Here is a 22355-nt window from a genome sequence, read left to right as displayed (position 1 = left end):
AACCTAACCCACCCCAAAACACACCGGGTCACAGGGCTCAGGGGGATCACCCCAAAACACACTGGGTCACAGGGCTCACGAGCATCACCCCAAAACACACCGGGTCACAGGGCTCACGGGGAACACCCCAAAACACACCGGGTCACAGGGCTCACGAGCATCTCCCCAAAACACACCGGGTCACAGGGCTCAGGGGGATCACCCCAAAACATACCAGGTCACAGGGTCACGGGAATCACCCCCAAAACACACTGGGTCACAGGGCTCACGAGCATCACCCCAAAACACACTGGGTCACAGGGCTCACGGGGAACACCCCAAAACATACTGGGTCACAGGGTCACGGGAATCACCCCCAAAACACACTGGGTCACAGGGCTCACGAGCATCACCCCAAAACACACCGGGTCACAGGGCTCACGGGGAACACCCCAAAACATACTGGGTCACAGGGTCACGGGAATCACCCCCAAAACACACTGGGTCACAGGGCTCATGAGCATCACCCCAAAACATACCGGGTCATGGGAATCACCCCAAAACACACTGGGTCACAGCACCCAGCCCAAAACAATGGGACACCGGCATCACCCCAAAACACACCAGGTCACAGGGCTCACCCCAAAACGCACTGGGACACGGGGATCACCGCCCCTCCCCGCGCAGACTGACGCTTTTTGACTTGCTCCCTTCCTCCAAGCACAACGGATCGATGTCTCCCAGCAGGCGCCCCGACTTGGCCTTCGGTCGGCGCAGGACAGCTGGGCGCTGCAGGACAGAGGAGGGGGCTCTGCTGTAACCGCCAGCGCGGGTCTGCGGGGGGGGGGGGGGGCCAGGCCGAACCGTGACATCGGCACGTCGCTCGTTCTCCTCCCGTCTCCCGGCACGGCGCCAGCACAGCCGGGATCGCTGGCCCCGGCACGGCCGTCTCCCCGCAGGAGCCTCCAGGAGTGGGGTGCAAGTGCAAGCTGTTCGGCAGGAAAGCGTCGCCCAGATAAATTCTTAGGGTGAGTGAAAATAATGTTATTCCCCGTTCCCGGTGAGGAAAACATTCCCATTCCACACTGCGGGCAGAGGAACACAGAGGAACCAGACCCTGGATACCCTCTCGTTGCCAGAGGGGCACGGTCCCGTCGTTACTGGATTTTGCTTCTGAATTCGGGGGGAGTCCAGGGCACCAGCCTGCCCGGCGCTTGGAACAGCACAGCGGGGTGGGTGAGAAAGCAGTCGAGGTTCAGTCGTCATGGTCTTGCGGCTTTTGAAAGGTTCCAGAACTGACTGACTGAGTACAGCCGAGGGGGGCACAATGCCAACCTTACCATGGTGCAGGCACAAACCACACAGTGTCGCCTGTCCTGGGACCCTGGACTGGGGTCTCCGGGCTGTAGGGGCTCGTCCCAGACTGGGACCCTGGACTGGGGTCTCTGGGCTGTAGGGGCTCGACCCAGACTGGGACCCTGGACTGGGGTCTCTGGGGTGTAGGGGCTCGTCCTGGACTGGGGTCTCTGGGCTGTAGGGGCTCGTCCCGGACTGGGTCTTCATTCCAGGCTCTGAACCAGAGGATTGTTGATTGGAAAAAGTGGAGTCACTCGGAATCTCCTGCACGCCCGAGTATCCCGAGGGATATTCCTGCCAGACGTGATGGATGGATCCTCTCTCCGAGATCTTTCCAGGACGAGCGATTCGAACACATGACAGCCGTTGTGATTAATCTGATTCTGTCAGACTCGGGGCTAAATTACACCTGTTAGCTACCAGAGAGACCAGGGAGAGAGAGACTGATGGTGTGATAGAGGTAGAGGGGAGAGAGAGAGAGACTGATGGTGTGATAGAGGTAGAGGGGAGAGAGAGAGACTGATGGTGTGATAGAGGTAGAGGAGGGGAGAGAGAGAGACTGATGGTGTGATAGAGGTAGAGGAGGGGAGAGAGAGAGACTGATGGTGTGATAGAGGTAGAGGGGAGAGAGAGAGACTGATGGTGTGATAGAGGTAGAGGGGAGAGAGAGAGACTGATGGTGTGATAGAGGTAGAGGGGAGAGAGAGAGACTGATGGTGTGATAGAGGTAGAGGGGAGAGAGAGACTGATGGTGTGATAGAGGTAGAGGAGGGGAGAGAGAGAGACTGATGGTGTGATAGAGGTAGAGGTAGAGGGGAGAGAGAGACTGATGGTGTGATAGAGGTAGAGGAGAGAGAGAGACTGATGGTGTGATAGAGGTAGAGGGGAGAGAGAGAGACTGATGGTGTGATAGAGGTAGAGGGGAGAGAGAGAGACTGATGGTGTGATAGAGGTAGAGGAGGGGAGAGAGAGAGAGACTGATGGTGTGATAGAGAGGAGGGAGGGGAGAGAGAGAGACTGATGGTGTGATAGAGGTAGAGGTAGAGGGGAGAGAGAGACTGATGGTGTGATAGAGGTAGAGGGGAGAGAGAGACTGATGGTGTGATAGAGGTAGAGGAGGGGAGAGAGAGAGACTGATGGTGTGATAGAGGTAGAGGAGGGGAGAGAGAGAGAGACTGATGGTGTGATAGAGGTAGAGGAGGGGAGAGAGAGAGACTGATGGTGTGATAGAGGTAGAGGAGGGGAGAGAGAGAGACTGATGGTGTGATAGAGGTAGAGGAGGGGAGAGAGAGAGAGACTGATGGTGTGATAGAGAGGAGGGAGGGAGCAGAGTGGTTTAATAGAGTAAAAGTGCAGAGGAGGAGGCTGGGAAAGGAGAGGAGGTGAGCACAGTGAGCACAACGAGAGGAATATGTACCCCAGTCCTCTTGTTCCAGAACCTGGTCGAGTTTCCCTGATGGTGTGGCACCAGCCCGTTTGCTTCTGAGCCAGACTGTCCACATGCACTGCCCCTCCTCTGTCCGCAGTCCAAGAACGTCTCCGGCTCTGCTGTGCTCAATATAGTGCAGTCCTTCTGCACTCTGTAGCAGCACTATACTCCTAACACTGCTCTGCTGCTGGCCAGAGTCAGTCCTAGTCATATGAGGAATACTGTTCTGTTCTCAGTCTGCTACTAATGCGAATGAATATATGTGTTTAATACTCAGTGTTAATTTAGAGCACTGGGTGATTGTTAATGTAGTGCACTGAGTGATCTCACTGGGTTTTACTGCACTGTACTGTGCTTTTACCCTGATCTCACTGGGCTCTACTGCACTGTACTGTGCTTTTACCCTGATCTCACTGGGCTCTACTGCACTGTACTGTGCTTTTATCCTGATCTCATTGCGCTTTACTGCGCTGTACTGTGTTTTTACTCTGATCGCATTGGGCTTGACTACACTGTACTGCACTGCGCTTTTACCCTGATCTCACTGAGCTTTACTGCGCTGTACTGTGTTTTTACTCTGATCTCCCTGGTCTTTACTGCACTTTTACCCTGATCTCACTGAGCTGTACTGTACTGTGTTTTTACTCTGATCTGACCCTGTCGGAGACAGGAGAGGAGCCTGGGCTCGCTGCTCGGATGAAGCTCACTCTCCCTGCGCGACACTGGTCCCTCTTGAAAGATCCCCACAGCTGCCTCATCCCAGAGGGGGAAGACAGGGAGGAGGGTAAGAAAAGCAGAGGAGGGGAGATGACCCAGGCTTCATGATGGCAGAGCCCCTCACCCCTGCTCTCTCAGGAGAGGGCAGCGATCGCCGCCAGTGAGCTGTTAATTACTGTAAGATCTGATCCATTCCTGCCCATCGCTGGAAACCTCTGCTGGAGAGGCCAACAAAATGGCAAAGCACAATCAATAAACAATTACCGCCAGTTCCGCTGGCTAAACACTCCTGCACATCTGTGCTCAGGGCCTGCTCTCGTGGGTACACTTGTCACTGAGCGACTGGCGCCCTCACACGCTGACAGACTGACTGGCTGACTGACTGACACCCTCACTCACTGACAGACTGACTGACTGACACCCTCACTGACTGACAGGCTGACAGACTGACTGACTGACACCCTCACACACGGACTGACTGGCTGACACCCTCACTGACTGACTCCCTCACACACTGACTGACTGACACCCTCACTCACTGACAGACTGACTGATGCCCTTGCCCACTGACTGACTGGCACTCCTGTAGACTGCCACACTAGCCGTCTCCCTGTGTGATCCGGGCCGGGCTGGGGGGGTGTGTCTGTGATCAGAGCTCGGCGGAGAGGCCTGGCGGGCTGGGTGCCTGCCTCTCTCCCGGTGTCTCTCGGATACCGCGGCAGGCGAGCGAGCCGAGTGCTGAGTGACCTTTTCCCAGCCTCTCCTCACTCCCGGGAAGAACACAGCCCCGGGAATCCGGCAGACAGCGGCAGGAGAGGTGGTGGTGGTGGGGGGGAGAACGTCTGTGAGGGCCTTTTCTCCCTGAAGAGCGCAGCACTCATCTGTAATCTGTCGTGAGTGATAACGACGTGTCTGCGCTGTGGGGGGGCTGTCTAATCTCCCCCCCGAGCCTGTGACCTTTCCCAAATGCGGCGCCGATGCTCTGCGGCTCCGTGAGACGCTCTCGAACATGAATCGGATAAAATTCCCCCTCCTCTCCGGCACGGCCCTCTCTGATCTTAACCCCTTGCCTGCCAGACCGCGGACATACGGTCCCTAGCTCTGGGGTAGGCTCCAACGACTTCCCCGGACAAAGTGCTGGCCTCACCGGCATCCTTTCAGCGCCTTCTGGGGTCCGATGTCTCGGGTGGGGGATGGGGTGTTCCCTTCTGCTCCTGCTCTCCGCTGCCTGGCCTGGGATCCGGGCTGGATCAGGACAGCATCGTGCCGACAACACCGTCTGGAAGGACTGGCTGACTTAAGTACAGCTCTGAGACCACACACACACACACACCATTATATATTATCACCCCATGGGTTACACAAACACACACAACACAAGCTGGACTGGACTGCTGCCCAGAGAGGACAGGCTCAGTGACCACAGCCAGGACACAGACACTGGGCACAGGCAGACCTGGCTGCCCAGAGAGGACAGGGATCGTGACCACACACTGGACACAGGCAGACCTGGCTGCCCAGAGAGGACAGGCTCAGTGACCACAGCCTGGACACTGACACTGGATGCAGGCAGACCTGGCTGCCCAGAGAGGACAGGCTCAGTGACCACAGCCTGGACACTGACACTGGATGCAGGCAGACCTGGCTGCCCAGAGAGGACAGGCTCAGTGACCACAGCCTGGACACTGACACTGGATGCAGGCAATCCTGGCTGCCCTGAGAGGACAGGCTCAGTGACCACAGCCTGGACACAGACAGTGGACACAGGCAGTCCTGGCTGCCCAGAGAGGTACAGGCTCAGTGACTGCAGCCTGGCCAGAGAAACACAGCCTGGCACAGGGAGTTTCATTGCTTCAGGTTCTGTTCCACTCTTCCCTTTTTCCACACGGGCCTGAATGAGGACAAAGTCCAATCCTACTGGGGGGAGGAAACTCCATAGAGCTGCAATATGATTTCCAGTCACTGCCTGCAGAACAGAGGCTCAGCATTAAGGACAGTATCTAGGGATGTGTGCCAGCGCCGCCATCTGCTGGACAAACGCCGGTACTGCAGGGGCGCCCTGAGTCGGTACTGAGACCGATGTCTAGATCTCCTGTAAAAATAATAATTCCTTATACTTAGAGAGGGGTTCAAAAGAAAGCAAGTCAAAAAAGAAACATTCCAGCGGAAAATTTGGTGAAAGGTTTAATTTCTATTAATTAAGTACTCTGCAAATTATAAATAATTAATACACCTCTTAAATAGACCTCGAAAATCACCATCTGCTGGCGTGCTGCTTGAAAAATATTTTTTTTTTACAAACAGTATAAATATATAAAGATGTATATTTCCAACCGTAAAATAAGTCGAAATAAATTTTCAAAAACAAAATGAACAAAAAAAAAAACATTAAAAAAAAGCAGGTCCTGGCCCATTTTTTTTGCCTGTCTGATTTAGTGCAAATTCTAATTTAGACGCGTAAAATAAGAAACACAATGAAACTCGTTCCCTTTCCTGCTAAAACCCCCGGCAGTTACTGCTCCGAACAAAGTCCAGGTCTGGAATTTCGGATTGTAATTCTCGCGCCTTGAACAGGGCGCCAGCAGGACAAGAGCTCGTCCACAGGGGGGCGCCAGTGCTCTGCCTCCACCCCCCCCAGCTAGGAGGGAGCAGTGTGGGGGGGGCGTCCACAGAAATGACTGTAGTGTTATCGGCATCCGGATTTGTCCCTTTCCGAAAAAAAAAAAACGCAGGAGCACTGAATCTTGAAACCGTCTCTTGACCATGAAACTACCCCTTAGTGTGTCCTGCCACTCACACCCCCCCCACACACACACACAAACAAGTCGCATCCTCGCTACCAGCATTCTGGTCCAGGCCCGGTTCTGCAAAGCCCTTGTCCAGCAGGTTTTAACATCGCCTCACTCTGGGAGCCCAAGAACAAGGGTCCCCAGGATCTGTCTTTGGAGAAACCCGGGCATCGGCTTGTTCCACGCTCCCACCCCTCTTTGTGTAAAGAAGCGCTTCCTGTTCTGTGTTAAATGCTCTTCCGCCCCCCACTTGCGCCTGCGATGTCTAGCTCGTTGGGTTGCTAGAGCTGATCCGAGGAGCTCATCCAGCTGTTTCCCCCTGAAAGATGTTGGGAAATCAGCTACACCGATGTGGCTGGAGAGTCCGTTGTGGGAGTGAGCAAGCTTCACTCATAAAGACACGGCTCTGGGTCTTTTCTGTTTCATATTCTCTTCCCACAGCTACACTGATCTAGCAAACCAGAAACGCAGCAAACTGAACTGAGCTGACGGACAGCCCCGAGCTCCAATAACGCTGGTCCAGGGGAAAACCAAAAAAATCTTTGGGATACGCTGGGATGAAAGGTGCTACATAATCGCCAGGTATTTTTTTGGGGGGGTGCTTGTGGCAAGTTTAGTTCAGACATTCAAACCCCACAAGCAGATGTCCTTACTTCAGAACGGCTTGGTGTTCCGCCAATGACCTCCTGACCTCTGCCCTGGTAAGGAAGCTGACCAGTCCTTTCTGAGACTGCGCCTGCAGCGGTCTGCTGTCCAGCTGTGGCCTGGGAGTGGACTGCGCTCCACACCTGGAAGCAGGTATGCTGTGTGCCTGTATACACCTGGGCTGGCGATAGCACCTGTGTGCACACACTCGGACTGCCCGGTTGAAAACTCTCTGGGAGGCACCAGAGCTCTTAACCCCAGCCCTAACACTCACCCCCTCCTCTACCCCAGCCCTAACACTCACCCCCTCCTGAAGCCTAGCCCTAACACTCACCCCCTCCTGAAGCCTAGCCCCAACACTCACCCCCTCCTCGACCCCAGCCCCAACACTCACTCACCCCCTCCTCGACCCTAGCCCCAACACTCACCCCCTCCTCTACCCTAGCCCCAACACTCACCCCCTCCTCTACCCCAGCCCCAACACTCACCCCCTCCTCTACCCCAGCCCCAACACTCACTCACCCCCTCCTCTACCCCAGCCCCAACACTCACCCCCTCCTCTACCCTAGCCCCAACACTCACCCCCTCCTCTACCCTAGCCCCAACACTCACCCCCTCCTCTACCCCAGCCCCAACACTCACCCCCTCCTCTACCCCAGCCCCAACACTCACTCACCCCCTCCTCTACCCCAGCCCCAACACTCACCCCCTCCTCTACCCTAGCCCCAACACTCACCCCCTCCTCTACCCCAGCCCTAACACTCACCCCCTCCTCTACCCCAGCCCTAACACTCACCCCCTCCTCTACCCCCGCCCCAACACTCACCCCCTCCTCTACCCCAGCCCCAACACTCACCCCCTCCTCTACCCCAGCCCCAACACTCACCCCCTCCTCTACCCCAGCCCCAACACTCACACCCTCCTCTACCCCAGCCCTAACACTCACCCCCTCCTCTACCCCAGCCCCAACACTCACTCACCCCCTCCTCTACCCCAGCCCCAACACTCACCCCCTCCTCTACCCCAGCCCCAACACTCACCCCCTCCTCTACCCCAGCCCCAACACTCACCCCCTCCTCTACCCCCGCCCCAACACTCACCCCCTCCTCTACCCCCGCCCCAACACTCACCCCCTCCTCTACCCCAGCCCTAACACTCACCCCCTCCTCTACCCCAGCCCCAACACTCACCCCCTCCTCTACCCCAGCCCCAACACTCACCCCCTCCTCTACCCCAGCCCCAACACTCACCCCCTCCTCTACCCCAGCCCCAACACTCACACCCTCCTCTACCCCAGCCCCAACACTCACACCCTCCTCTACCCCAGCCCCAACACTCACCCCCTCCTCTACCCCCGCCCCAACACTCACCCCCTCCTCTACCCCCGCCCCAACACTCACCCCCTCCTCTACCCCAGCCCCAACACTCACCCCCTCCTCTACCCCAGCCCCAACACTCACTCACCCCCTCCTCTACCCCAGCCCCAACACTCACCCCCTCCTCTACCCCAGCCCCAACACTCACCCCCTCCTCTACCCCAGCCCCAACACTCACCCCCTCCTGAAGCCTAGCCCTAACCCCAATACCTCCCATAATCCCAATCCTAATCCCAACCCCAGTACCATAACACAGGTAGCACCTCAAGGTGTGGCAAGAGCTCGGATTCTCCCAGGGATCTTTGAAGAGGGCAGACCTTCCAGGGGGTCTCTCCAGGCTGTATCCAAGCCCCCCACCCCACCCCCCCAGTCTCTGTTCCTCTCTGGGGGCAGGGGGAGGGGTCAGGCCTTGCGGATGGTGTACTTCCCCTTCTGCAGCTGGGAGACGTAGATCTTGGTCTTGCTTCCATCAGTGCGCCTGAGCCAGACCTCCCCGGTGCTCACCGCTGTGATCACAGCCCTGCGGACACAGCAGCACAGCCTCACTGAGCTCCGCTTCCACTCTGGGACTCGTCTCGGGCGGTCTCGTACACGCACACACAACACACTGGTCTCCCCAGCCCTGACGCACTGCAGCTCTCGAACCCTGACACACTGGTGCTCTCCAGCCCTGACACACTACAGCTCTCGAACCCTGACACACTGGTGCTCTCCAGCCCTGACGCACTGGTGCTCTCCAGCCCTGACGCACTGCAGCTCTCGAACCCTGACGCACTGCAGCTCTCGAACCCTGACACACCGGTGCTCTCCAGCCCTGACACACCACAGCTCTCGAACCCTGACACACCACAGCTCTTGAACCCTGACACACTGGTGCTCTCCAGCCCTGACACACCACAGCTCTCGAACCCTGACACACCACAGCTCTCGAACCCTGACACACTGGTGCTCTCGAACCCTGACACACTGGTGCTCTCCAGCCCTGACACACCACAGCTCTCGAACCCTGACACACTGGTGCTCTCGAACCCTGACACACCACAGCTCTCGAACCCTGACACACTGGTGCTCTCGAACCCTGACACACTGGTGCTCTCCAGCCCTGACACACCACAGCTCTCGAACCCTGACACACTGGTGCTTTCCAGCCCTGACACACCACAGCTCTCGAACCCTGACACACTGGTGCTCTCCAGCCCTGACACACCACAGCTCTCGAACCCTGACACACTGGTGCTCTCCAGCCCTGACACACCACAGCTCTCGAACCCTGACACACTGGTGCTCTCCAGCCCTGACACACTGGTGCTCTCCAGCCCTGACACACCACAGCTCTCGAACCCTGACACACCACAGCTCTCGAACCCTGACACACTGGTGCTCTCCAGCCCTGACACACTACAACTCTCGAACCCTGACACACTGGTGCTCTCCAGCCCTGACACACCACAGCTCTCGAACCCTGACACACTGGTGCTCTCCAGCCCTGACACACCACAGCTCTCCAGCCCTGACACACTGGTGCTCTCCAGCCCTGACACACCACAGCTCTCCAACCCTGACACACTGGTGCTCTCCAGCCCTGACACACCACAGCTCTCGAACCCTGACACACTGGTGCTCTCCAGCTCTTCCCTTCTGTTTGCACTGAGCAATGCCCGTGACACGAGGTCATGTCGCCCACATGGAAATGGGATGGTGCCAAACACTCCCGCACTGAGAGGCTTGGCCCTTTGGCCTAGGGGAAATGTGCTGAACTTTCATGCACTGAGAGGCCTGGCCTTTGGGTAGAGGGAAGATTTGCTGAACTTTCATGCATGGAGAGGCCTGGCCCTTTGGCATAGGGCTCAGGGATCAGTGTCCCCATCTCTGTCCGGTGGAAGGTGACCCTCAGATCGTGTTTGTGTGGGGACCCCAGTCTCACTGCTGCCCAGACCTCGGCATTCTAAGCCATCTAAGCTGTAGACTGAATTCCTAAACGGCCTGCCTGTAGGTGCTGGACAGCTGGCACTCACTGTGAGGGCGTCTCCTCCCTGATCTCCAGCAGGATGCTGTTGCCCTTGCAGTAGCTCTCCCCCTCGTAGTACAGAGTGCCGTCCTCACAGCGGGCAGAGTAGGGGGCCTTGTCCACCTTCCCCGCGGCTGGACAGGGAGGAGACAGTTGGAGAGGGGGGAGAGAGAGGAGTGAGAGAATAGGAAGGCAGAGGAGAGAAGAACAAATGAAAAATTAAAACAAAAAGAGAACAATGTAAGAGGAATGCAAAATGAGACACCGATTAAAGATGTGCTTGATGTCAAGGAGTCTGCAGGAAGAGGAGGGTCACACTCACTGTCTAACTTCTTCTTGAGGGGCAGCACTGAGGCCTTGGCCTGGAACACAAGAGCACGAGCACAAGTCAGTTCACTGTCTTTACAATCTCAGACATCATAAATACATTCATTCCTATACTGCTGCTGCCAAAGCTCTGTCTACAATGAGACTGTCCCAGACACTGGGGGGGTTCTTATTCACTACCAGAGCTGTCTTGCAGAATATATTTATGATCAACGTATTGTATAATGCGTATCATGGTTCCGTTTCCGAGATGACATCCCGAATGAATGGCCCTGACCTCTGACCTTTTTAATGGCTGTCCAGTCTTCCAGAATGTCAATGTCCCGCAGCATGTACACAATGTAAGGTCCTGTGCCGGAGAGAGAGAGACAGGTGTTAGTGTGCTGGTCACTGCACGGCACAGACAGGACGAGAAAAAGTAATGGACATTTGAAATAAGAACCAGGAGTGACAGCTGGGAGCCCGCTCCCAGACCTGAGTGTCTTATGGGGATTTTCAGGTCTCTTTTAAAGCACCAGACTGTTTAACTGGGCTCTCCGCCATCCTAATTCAGATGATCATCCTCAGCCCACTGGTCAACACCAGCTCCCCACAGCACTTCCTGCAGGTGCGTCACTCAAAGTGCACCGACTACAACAAGGATGCAGGTTTTCTGTTCCTAGCTATTTTGGGATGGTGTGTTTTAGGCAGGGGAGGGATACCGGAGACCAGGGCTGCCTTCTTCTTCCTCTCTGGCTTCGTGGGGTCACTCTTCCTCTTGCACTTTTTTGCCCGAACCTCATCACTCCACCACTCTGTTCAAAAACACACAAAAAACACAAAGGGATGAGGTGTGAGACGACAGAGGAAACAGAGAGAGAGAGAGTTCAGAGGAGTGAGAGGGGGAAAGGAGGAGAGAGTGCGCAGGAGAGTGAGAGGGAGCACACAGGTGGAGGAGAACAGGAGAGTGAGAGAGCACACAGGTGGAGAACAGGAGAGGGAGAGAGTGTGCAGGAGAGTGAGAGAGCACACAGGTGGAGAACAGGAGAGGGAGAGAGTGTGCAGGAGAGTGAGAGAGCACACAGGTGGAGGAGAACAGGAGAGTGAGAGAGCACACAGGTGGAGAAGAGGAGAGGGAGAGAGTGCGCAGGAGAGTGAGACAGAGTGCCTGTACCGGAGGTGATGTCGATGTTCTGTCGGTCCTCTTCCAGCCTGCGGATTTTCTCCAGCAGCTCGTTCTTCATGTTGTCAAAGAGCAACAGCCTCTCGCTCTGCAAGACAGCACAACAGCGCGCACACACGCACGCGCGCACGCGCGCACAGAACAGCGTCAGTGTGCTCCCAGGAGTCACAGAGCGGGGCAGAGACAGGGGTGAGAGTGTGTGTCCCTGCGTCAGTGTGTCACTGTGTCAGGGTGAAAGAGTGTGTGTCACTGCGTCAGTGTGTCCAGTGTGGCAGGGTACCAGTGTGTCACTGTGTCAGGGTGAAAGAGTGTGTCACTGTGTCAGTGTGTCAGGGTGAGAGAGTGTCAGTTCGTCAGGGTACCAGTGTGTCACTGTGTCAGTGTGTCAGGGTGAGAGAGTGTTAGTTCATCAGAGTACCAGTGTGTCACTGTGTCAGGGTGAGAGAGTGTCAGTTCATCAGGGTACCAGTGTGTCACTGTGTCAGGGTATCAGGGAGAGAGAGTGTCAGTTCGTCAGGGTACCAGTGTGTCACTGTGTCAGGGTATCAGGGAGAGAGAGTGTCAGTTCGTCAGGGTACCAGTGTGTCACTGTGTCAGTGTCTCACCTCCAGGTGCTGTCTGGCCCCCTGTATCTCACAGTCGTACCTGTGTCTGATCACCTGCAGACACAGTTCCTTGTACACACCTGTGACAGAGAGGTGAGAGGGCAGGTCAGCTCTGTGGTGTTAACCCCCCGAGGCCGGGCCCGCCAATCGCTTCTGCGCTTGATAACAAAAGCTCACCGGCCACTTCGGTGCGGATCTTCATGTTGTTCTGCAGGGCCGCCAGCGGCTCCTTGTACTCCACCGCCCGGCCCGACATCACCTCCTCCAGCTTCGCCTTCACCTGGTTCAGCCTTTCCCGGAACAGCCTGGAAAAACCCGGGAGCGACAGAGCTCGGCTCGGGACCAGCGCAGCAGGCGCAGGGCACCGTGAGCCAACAGGCCAGCGTTTGATTTCTCTCGGGGGGGGGGGGGGCGTAAAATGGGTTGGGATAGCCCCCCCAAAGTGAGTGTGTTATGTGGGAGGAGGGGTCGAGACGTTCTGGGCTCCTAGTTAAAGGAGGGCACGCTGGGCTGATTCACCAGGTGTCTCACCCCCCTGTCCAGCTGATCAGAGCTGGGCTGATTCATCAGGTGTCACACCCCCCCATCCAGCTGACTAGAGCTGGGCTGATTCATCAGGTGTCACACCCCCCTGTCCAGCTGACCAGAGCTGGGCTGGGCTGGGCTGATTCATCAGGTGTCTCACCCCCCTGCCCAGCTGACCAGAGCTGGGCTGGACTGATTCATCAGGTGTCTCACCCCCCTGTCCAGCTGATCAGAGCTGGGCTGATTCATCAGGTGTCACACCCCCCCGTCCAGCTGACCAGAGCTGGGCTTATTCATCAGGTGTCACACCCCCCGGTCCAGCTGACCAGAGCTGGGCTGGGCTGGACTGATTCATCAGGTGTCTCACCTCCCTGTCCAGCTGATCAGAGCTGGGCTGATTCATCAGGTGTCTCACCCCCCTGTCCAGCTGATCAGAGCTGGGCTGATTCATCAGGTGTCACACCCCCCCGTCCAGCTGACCAGAGCTGGGCTGATTCATCAGGAGTCACACCCCCCCGTCCAGCTGACCAGAGCTGGGCTGGGCTGGGCTGGGCTGATTCATCAGGTGTCACACCCCCCCATCCAGCTGACCAGAGCTGGGCTTATTCATCAGGTGTCACACCCCCCGGTCCAGCTGACCAGAGCTGGGCTGGGCTGGGCTGATTCATCAGGTGTCTCACCCCCCTGCCCTGCTGACCAGAGCTGGGCTGGACTGATTCATCAGGTGTCTCACCTCCCTGTCCAGCTGATCAGAGCTGGGCTGATTCATCAGGTGTCACACCCCCCCATCCAGCTGACCAGAGCTGGGCTTATTCATCAGGTGTCACACCCCCCGGTCCAGCTGACCAGAGCTGGGCTGGGCTGGACTGATTCATCAGGTGTCTCACCTCCCTGTCCAGCTGATCAGAGCTAGGCTGATTCATCAGGTGTCACACCCCCCCGTCCAGCTGACCAGAGCTGGGCTGATTCATCAGGTGTCACACCCCCCTGTCCAGCTGACCAGAGCTGGGCTGGGCTGATTCATCAGGTGTCTCACCTCCCTGTCCAGCTGATCAGAGCTGGGCTGATTCATCAGGTGTCACACCCCCCCGTCCAGCTGACCAGAGCTGGGCTGGGCTGGGCTGATTCATCAGGTGTCTCACCCCCCTGTCCAGCTGACCAGAGCCTGGCTGATTCATCAGGTGTCACACCCCCCTGTCCAGCTGACCAGAGCTGGGCTGGGCTGGGCTGATTCATCAGGTGTCTCACCCCCCTGTCCAGCTGACCAGAGCCTGGCTGATTCATCAGGTGTCACACCCCCCTGTCCAGCTGACCAGAGCTGGGCTGGGCTGATTCATCAAGTGTCTCACCCAGGTTACCAGAGCTGGGCTGGGCTGATTCATCAGGTGTCACACCCCCCCTGTCCAGCTGACCAGAGCTCCTCGTTACAGAAGGACACTCTGGGCTGATTCATCGTTTTCAGTTAGGAGGCTCTGCTGTGCATTAGAGATGAAGGACCCGTTACCTGCTGGATGACCAGATGTTAACAGATGTTCGCAAATGTTGGGGTTGAACATTGTCTTCCTTACCTGGCTCCATCCTCCCTCTCTCCTTCTCCCCCTCCCCTCGTTCCCTCTCTCTGTCTCTGCCCCATCTGCGCTTACTTTTCCTTCAGGTCCAGGAACTGCTTCTCCAGGTCGGACATCTCATCCAGACACTCCACCCTCCTCCTCTCGCAGTCCTCGTCGTCCATCTCTGAAAGGCACAGCGCCCCCGCGCAGGCTCAGGGGTCAGACAGGTGTCACGGCCGCGGAGGGTCAGTGCAGCGGACAGCTAGGACGGTACTCTGCCCCTTTTTCTACACACCAGACTCATGTCTCTGCTTTTACCAGTGAGAGGACAGGCTGTGCTCACTGAGCCTGTCCATGTCCAGTGTCTGTGTCTAGGCTGTGGTCACTGAGCCTGTCCTCTCTGGGCAGCCGGGTCTGCCTGTGCCCAGTTTCTCTGGCCTGGCAGTGGTCACTTAGCCTGTCCTCTCTGAGCAGCCAGGTCTGCCTGTGTCCAGTTTCTCTGGCCTGGCAGTGGTCACTGAGCCTGTCCTCTCTGAGCAGCCAGGTCTGCCTGTGTCCAGTTTCTCTGGCCTGGCAGTGGTCACTGAGCCTGTCCTCCCTGCCTGTGTCCAGCGTGTTTGTCTAGGCTGTGGTCACTGAGCCTGTCCTCCCTGCCTGTGTCCAGCGTGTTTGTCTAGGCTGTGGTCACTGAGCCTGTCCTCCCTGCCTGTGTCCAGCGTGTGTGTCCAGACTGTGGTCACTGAGCCTGTCCTCCCTGCCTGTGTCCAGCGTGTGTGTCCAGGCTGTGGTTACTGAGCCTGTCCTCCCTGCCTGTGTCCAGCGTGTGTGTCCAGGCTGTGGTTACTGAGCCTGTCCTCCCTGCCTGTGTCCAGTGTGTGTGTCTAGGCTGTGGTCACTGAGCCTGTCCTCCCTGCCTGTGTCCAGTGTGTGTGTCCAGGCTGTGGTCACTGAGCCTGTGCGTCATCAGAGTCCGCTGGACCCTCCCCCCCGGACACTGACCTGAGCTCTCCTCCTCGGCCTCGCTCTCGGACTCGCTGAGGCTGTGCTCCTCCCCGCTCTCCTCCTCCTCGTCTCCGTTAGCCTCCAGAGCCGAGTCCGCCTCCGCCTCCGCCTCCATCTCCTCCGGCTCCTTCGGGGCTGGCTGGACCGGCATGCTGCCCAGCAGGGACAGGGGGAGACGGGACAGGGTCAGACTCCTGCTGCCCGGCAGCCCTCCTACAAACTGGACACACGGCGTCTCCAGAGGGTTTGAATCGAGGGTCAAGTCCTGTACCCCAGACCACCGGTCTGGGTCACACTGTACCCCTACAGTCCAGAGCCCGCCGGTCCAGTCTGGGTCACACTGTACCCCTACAGTCCAGAGCCCGCCGGTCCAGTCTGGGTCACACTGTACCCCTATAGTCCAGAGCCCGCCGGTCCAGTCTGGGTCACACTGTACCCCTACAGTCCAGAGCCCGCCGGTCCAGTCTGGGTCACACTGTACCCCTATAGTCCAGAGCCCAACGGTCCAGTCTGGGTCACACTGTACCCCTACAGTCCAGAGCCTGCCGGTGCAGTCTGGGTCACACTGTACCCCTACAGTCCAGAGCCCGCCAGTCCAGTCTGGGTCACACTGTACCCCTACAGTCCAGAGCCTGCCGGTGCAGTCTGGGTCACACTGTACCCCTACAGTCCAGAGCCCGCCAGTCCAGTCTGGGTCACACTGTACCCCTACAGTCCAGTCTGGGTCACAATGTACCCCTGCAGTCCAGAGCCCGCCGGTCCAGTCTGGGTCACGCCGTACCCCTGCAGTCCAGAGCCTGCCGGTCCAGTCTGGGTCACGCCGTACCCCTACAGTCCAGAGCCCGCCGGTCCAGTCTGGGTCACGCCGTACCCCTACAGTCCAGAGCCCGCTGGTCCGGTCTGGGTTACGCTGTACCCCTACAGTCCAGAGCTCGCCGATCCAGTCTGAACTAAAATGATACACGACTTTTAAATCAGTGATATAATAACCTATAAATCAGTTTATGATACTTAATATACATTAATAATATTTATATATTATATAATATATTTATAAATATATCATATAAATCAGTTTATAATAACCTATAAATTACTGAATAACCTCCCCATGGAATGTGCCAAACGCCTCCTATGTATATGAGGGGGATTTCAATAATACACGCCTACATATACTTGTATACAGATGTCCCAGTGTGCCCATTTTTATTTGACGAGAGTCAAAGATAATAGAAACAGATTGATACAGCGCACTTCAAACGCAGACGCGACAGCCTGACAAACAATACAGTCAAAACACAGACGCGCTCAGGGCATCCGTCGAGGGTGGCATCACGTGACTGCTAATTAGTTAATTGAGTGGCGCCCCCCCGAGCTCCTTACTTCTGTGACCTACAAATACCCCTCTTCGGCACTTTAACCCAATGATTCCGGTTTTCTGCACCGCCCGGCAGGTTCTCCAGCCTGCGCAGTACTGCTTTTTTTTATTATTTTTAAAGAGCCTATTAATTCTGGGGGAATGAATTCATCCAGAGAGAATCCCGAATCTAGTCCCGGAATTCCCACAGGCTGTGTTCGCCGTGGACAGGATTTGTTCCAGACGGGATATACCTCTTCATGAGCTCCCTCGCACGAATAAAAGCTTCGCTGCTTATATTTTTCTCCCTCAAGCGCTTCTGCACTTGAACTGTGAGGGCGAGAGAGAGTCATTTTATTTATTTATTTTATTTTATTAACCCACCCCAGGACAGCGGTCTCTTCTAATCCTTATCAAGACGTGCAGCTCGTTCTTGGTGTTTTTTCACCGCGATGAAGCCGGTTCAGTCGGCGGTTTCTCGCTCAGAAACGTTGATGCAAACTTTCTGTGCGCGCTGGGCTCCGTAATCAATGAATTAAAACACAAACTCGGTCACGGGTGGGGTGGGGGTGGGAAGCAGAATTTTCCTCGTTTATCGGCGTTTTGCGATGAAAAAGAAAGTGTCCGGTTCATCTCAAACTAAATATGCATATACAGGAGAACGGAATTAGATTTGTTTCTCTTTGTACAGGTTTACAATACGGTGCGTCCAACAGCTTTTAAAAACAGGATTAATTGTGAAAAGAGGTCAAAGAGCATCGCTATTTCACACACTGCGCGACACAGCGGTCCTCAGGAGGTGCGTGTCTGGGCGGTTCGGACCACGTTTCTTACCTTCGCGATACTTTTGGAGCAATTATCCCGAATTTATTGAAACTACACTTCCTCTCTCTGGAACTTCAGAAACGGCGACAGTAAAAATAATAAGGTGGAAGTGTTTCATTTTCCACCAATCAGGGCGCCACGGTCGCGCACGCTGCGCCAATCGGAGCGCGGCCGTGGCGAGGGGCTAGCCAATCCCCGTCTCGATGGGCACAGCTGTGACCAATCAGGGGCGAAGGTGCTTCTCACGCTGACCAATCAGCGCGCACGGCAGGTTGTTACTGTACAGATGTCTCTCTGTGTGTGAGAGAAGATGGACCTTCGAGCTGCACGTTTTAGCTAAGTGACACTATATATGTCATATAAATAAACTGGACATTATTGTAGACAGCTCTGAGGTTTTTGGGGTTTGCTTATCCTTTTCGACTTTTTTTTATTCGCAGTCCAGTAACAAATACTATACAAACAATTTATATTAAAAATAATATCGCAGACGTAGGGAGACGTGTTTTTATTTTTAATTTTACAAATAATCGAAACTTCATTTAGTTTGCTAACTCATACTTTCAACCGCCAACACTGGACATTGTGCATTTGTATATTATTATTATTATTATTATTATTATAGAGAAGAAACTACAACAATTAAGGGCAAAATTATGCAGACACTGCAAATGAGTTAGATGGAATATTACAAACGTTACGTTTTGCGTTTTTTTTTCAGTCTGACAGCTCGTGTTTACAGTCGCCTCCGAGGTACAAACGTTTATCAAATAATGATAATAGTGATAATGAAGGGATTTCACTGCCTTTTAGTTACTGTGGACATCCTAATAACATATGCATATTTTTATTTGAACGCATTCAATCTCCATTACAGGATTATAGCATTCCTCCCCCCCAAAAAAGGGATTTGAAAGTACCGTAGTTTATCACAGTCATCACAGTATAGTAACTCCAGCTAACAGCCTGTCATGTCAATAAAGTTCTTTGACAGATATGTGACCCGGAACATGTTATGTCCTGAGCGTGAGCGGGGGAAACTACTTCCTGTGTCAGCCGGGTACTCTGTTTCCGGTTCTGAGCGGCTGCTGTGTGTTGCAGAATTTGAACCTCGCCGTTGCACCAGGAGGTGAGGGAAGCGACGCGTGTTTCGGAGCGAAAACAGGTCCTGTGTGCGCATATAATACGGGAACCGTCGTTTTCTGCAGTGAGTCCCGGAGAAGGCACGATGCACATGATGGCGGTGATGTTGTTCAATGTGTAACTTAGGATAATGGATAATAGGGGCAGATATTGGACATGTAGCAACAATAGCTAAGGATCTCAATAGAAAGGGTAGATCTAGACATATAATTGACAACTTTATATTTAAGAAGACCCCCCATTTCATGCATACGGCGATAAATGTACTGCTGGATTAGCGATTAGTGTCATTCTCTGCATAGAGCGGCGGGTGTGCTCTTGGGTTAATGATGAATGTTAGGAGAACTGGAAAGGTGGAACTTGACGTGTTTCTAAAATCTTATTGCCCTTATGAATGAGAAAACGTGTAACAGCTTTCTATGACCCTGGGGTGTTGTTACACCCGGACTATCTGCTGCGACGGGACTTTGAACCTTTCACCTATGGAGACCTGAGTAATGCATGCACCTTTTGCATGAATAATCACATTTCTGGTTTTCAACAAACAGAAGAAGTTAAAGTATTTTTGGTGTAGTTTGGTTGTAAGCTGTCGGTTAATGAATGACAATGTTCTGTGGCCACCTGTTATTATGAGTTTTAGTTCTGATTGAGGGGCGACATTGAACAGCTTGTCAGCTTCTAGGCTAGAATCGGACTGAAAACAGTGCACTGAATTCCATCAGCTGGCGTCCTTATATCTTATTGTGCACTGGAGCTTCAGCGCTGTGCAGGTGGTAGATATATCTCAGTGTGTCTGGTGGCTCTGTCTCTCTCTGCAGGACGAGATGAGGCTGGGCGCTGTGTGTGCAGGAGCTCTGCTGTGTCTCAGTGTGTCTGGTGGCCCTGTCTCTCTCTGCAGGACGAGATGAGGCTGGGCGCTGTGTGTGCAGGAGCTCTGCTGTGTCTCAGTGTGTCTGGTGGCTCTGTCTCTCTCTGCAGGACGAGATGAGGCTGGGCGCTGTGTGTGCAGGAGCTCTGCTGTGTCTCAGTGTGTCTGGTGGCTCTGTCTCTCTCTGCAGGACGAGATGAGGCTGGGCGCTGTGTGGGCAGGAGCTCTGCTGTGTCTCAGTGTGTCTGGTGGCTCTGTCTCTCTCTGCAGGACGAGATGAGGCTGGGCGCTGTGTGTGCAGGAGCTCTGCTGTGTCTCAGTGTGTCTGGTGGACCTGTCTCTCCCTGCAGGACGAGATGAGGGTGGGCGCTGTGTGTGCAGGAGCTCTGCTGTGTCTCAGTGTGTCTGGTGGCTCTGTCTCTCTCTGCAGGACGAGATGAGGCTGGGCGCTGTGTGTGCAGGAGCTCTGCTGTGTCTCAGTGTGTCTGGTGGCTCTGTCTCTCTCTGCAGGACGAGATGAGGCTGGGCACTGTGTTGGCCGTAGCTCTGCTGTCTCTCAGCCCGCTCTGCAGAGCCAGCGAAGGCAAGAAGAAGCTGCAGATCGGAATCAAGAAGCGGGTCGACGACTGTCCCATCAAGTCCCGCAAGGGGGACGTCCTGCACATGCACTACACCGTGAGTCCCGGTCGCCTTCCGCTTGTCCTGCGCCCCCCCCCCCCCTGCCATGGCTGAGCCCTGTCTGCCCTCTCTCTCCCCCAGGGGAAGCTGGAGGACGGGACAGAGTTTGACAGCAGCATCCCCAGAAACCAGCCGTTCACCTTCACCCTGGGCACGGGGCAGGTCATCAAGGGCTGGGACCAGGGGCTGCTGGGGTACGTCTCTGCCCCTCTGTCTGTCTCCCTCTCTGTCCAGGTTGCTCTCTGTTGCAGTTTCTCCATCGGCCTTCCTGTGCCCCATTGTTGTTTCTCTGTCAGTGTCTCCAAGTCTGTCCCCTCTGCCTCCCCCTCGCCCCTGTCTGTCCCCTCTGCCTCTCTCAGCCTCCCCCTCGCCCCTGTCTGTCCCCTCTGCCTCTCTCGGCCTCCCCCTCGCCCCTGTCTGTCCCCTCTGCCTCTCTCGGCCTCCCCCTCGCCCCTGTCTGTCCCCTCTGCCTCTCTCGGCCTCCCCCTCGCCCCTGTCTGTCCCCTCTGCCTCTCTCGGCCTCCCCCTCGCCCCTGTCTGTCCCCTCTGCCTCTCTCGGCCTCCCCCTCGCCCCTGTCTGTCCCCTCTGCCTCTCTCGGCCTCACTCTGTCTGACTGATTTTTTGTTCTTTGTTCCAGGATGTGTGAAGGAGAGAAGAGGAAGCTGGTCATCCCTTCAGACCTGGGTGAGCACAGGGAAAGCATTACAACTCAGGAGGCTCGTACAGGCCGTCATAGTGCCGTCCGACCTGCAGGGGGCTCGTGTGTCTGTACAGAATGTCATACTGCTGTCCCACCTGCAGGGGGCTCGTGTGTCTGTACAGAATGTCATACTGCTGTCCCACCTGCAGGGGGCTCGTGTGTCTGTACAGAATGTCATACTGCTGTCCCACCTGCAGGGGGCTCTTGTGTCTAAACAGACACTTGTGTCTTCTGTTTTCCTAAGATTGCGTTTGTTTGCTTCTAGGGTACGGCGATCGGGGAGCCCCGCCTAAGATCCCAGGTAAGCTTCTCTCTCTGCCTGAATTTCTCAGCAACAAATGGAAAAAAAAAAATTGAATTTTTGGGGGGCCAAAAACGTGCAGATTTCTCACGTTTCGCAATATTTTAAGAGCTTTGCGCCTGCTTGAAAAATGAATGAAAACCGCAGTCCTCTCCACGTCATACCTGCATTATTTGTGCTGTTTTGAATTGAAGTGCTGTTACCTCTTCCCTCCTCTAGGTGGAGCCACGCTCATATTCGAAGTGGAGCTGCTGAGCATCGAGCGCCGCTCCGACCTCTGATAAGAGGTCCCAGGGTGCCCCTATACAGCGCCCCCTTTCTGCCGGATCCAGGCGGGGGGGACATTGCCTGTTCGGGGACTCCTTCCCAGGCCGAGTTTGTTTTTCCAGACGAGAATAATAAACGATGTGACACATTCCTTATCCGCCTGCCTCGGGGGTTGTGTTTTCTCAAGTCGGAAATAAGCTCAGACCTCCTCCCCGCGCTGGTCTGAGGAATTCTGGGCTTCGAAACCCTGCCGGATTTAAACCCACGCTTCGCGGGTTGGGGCGGAGACCGGGCCTGGCACAAACGGGAGCAGGCTCAAACACACCAGGGTGTGCCGCGGCCCTGGCTGTGGAATGCGTGTGTGTGTGTGTGTGTGTGTGTGTGTGTGTGTCAAGCTTTGGAGAATCCCGTTCGGAAGGCTGGAATACAGCTCTGGAAGCTAAGTTTCATAAGGAGGTTACGCGCCTTTATAGTAGTTTCCAATTCTGTGGGGCCTACGTTCCAAAGGTTCGAACTTGGATCAGCTCCAGGCCCCTGGGGACACTTAAAGCAGCTTTCAACACAATAGGGACGGGCGAGTGGCAGTGTGGCAGGTTGCCATGGAAACGCGTTCGGCCAAGCAACCTGCATCACCTGCCCGCCTCAGGTGGTGCAGATTGTTTTAGGTCCGCTCTCGCAGTCCCGCGGGGGCTCACTCGCTTCGCACTCCCTTCTCGGCCCTCCTCTGGGACTCTCGACCCCTGCC

At 55.5% G+C, this 22355-nt stretch overlaps 3 protein-coding genes across 5 annotated transcripts; 2 read left to right on the top strand and 1 right to left on the bottom strand.

The window, feature by feature from the left end:
• Positions 1 to 5487: 5487 nt before the first annotated feature.
• On the top strand, positions 5488 to 8486 carry LOC138224082 (uncharacterized). Its single transcript, XM_069180358.1, has 3 exons — positions 5488 to 5524; positions 7575 to 7817; positions 7879 to 8486. Exons 1-3 carry the CDS (start codon positions 5488 to 5490, stop codon positions 8484 to 8486), a joined length of 888 nt encoding a protein of 295 aa, XP_069036459.1.
• LOC138224106 (breast cancer metastasis-suppressor 1 homolog) lies at positions 8416 to 17751 on the bottom strand. The gene is made up of 11 exons (XM_069180495.1): positions 17662 to 17751; positions 15468 to 15622; positions 14562 to 14652; positions 12571 to 12698; positions 12394 to 12473; positions 11780 to 11876; positions 11328 to 11420; positions 10911 to 10975; positions 10622 to 10661; positions 10307 to 10433; positions 8416 to 8811 (listed from the first exon to the last, which is right to left on the bottom strand). Exons 2-11 carry the CDS (start codon positions 15619 to 15621, stop codon positions 8694 to 8696), a joined length of 993 nt encoding a protein of 330 aa, XP_069036596.1. The 5' UTR covers position 15622; positions 17662 to 17751; the 3' UTR covers positions 8416 to 8693.
• A 927-nt stretch (positions 17752 to 18678) lies between these two features.
• On the top strand, positions 18679 to 21765 carry fkbp2 (FKBP prolyl isomerase 2). 3 transcript variants are annotated; one of them, XM_069180422.1, is made up of 6 exons: positions 18679 to 18817; positions 20174 to 20338; positions 20423 to 20535; positions 20980 to 21026; positions 21308 to 21343; positions 21563 to 21765. In XM_069180422.1, the coding sequence occupies exons 2-6, from the start codon at positions 20180 to 20182 to the stop codon at positions 21622 to 21624; spliced, it is 417 nt and encodes a 138-aa protein (XP_069036523.1). In that variant the 5' UTR covers positions 18679 to 18817; positions 20174 to 20179; the 3' UTR covers positions 21625 to 21765. The 3 variants fall into 3 exon arrangements, with proteins under 3 accessions (XP_069036523.1, XP_069036521.1, XP_069036522.1); XM_069180420.1 differs by having other exon boundaries at positions 18682 to 18781; XM_069180421.1 differs by having other exon boundaries at positions 18781 to 18859.
• Positions 21766 to 22355: the final 590 nt, after the last annotated feature.

Source organism: Lepisosteus oculatus, chromosome 18, assembly GCF_040954835.1.
Source record: "Lepisosteus oculatus isolate fLepOcu1 chromosome 18, fLepOcu1.hap2, whole genome shotgun sequence".
Classification (NCBI taxonomy): Eukaryota; Metazoa; Chordata; class Actinopteri; order Semionotiformes; family Lepisosteidae; genus Lepisosteus; species Lepisosteus oculatus.
Note: the sequence above shows the minus strand (reverse complement) of the source record. Positions and strands in the feature narration are given on the sequence as shown.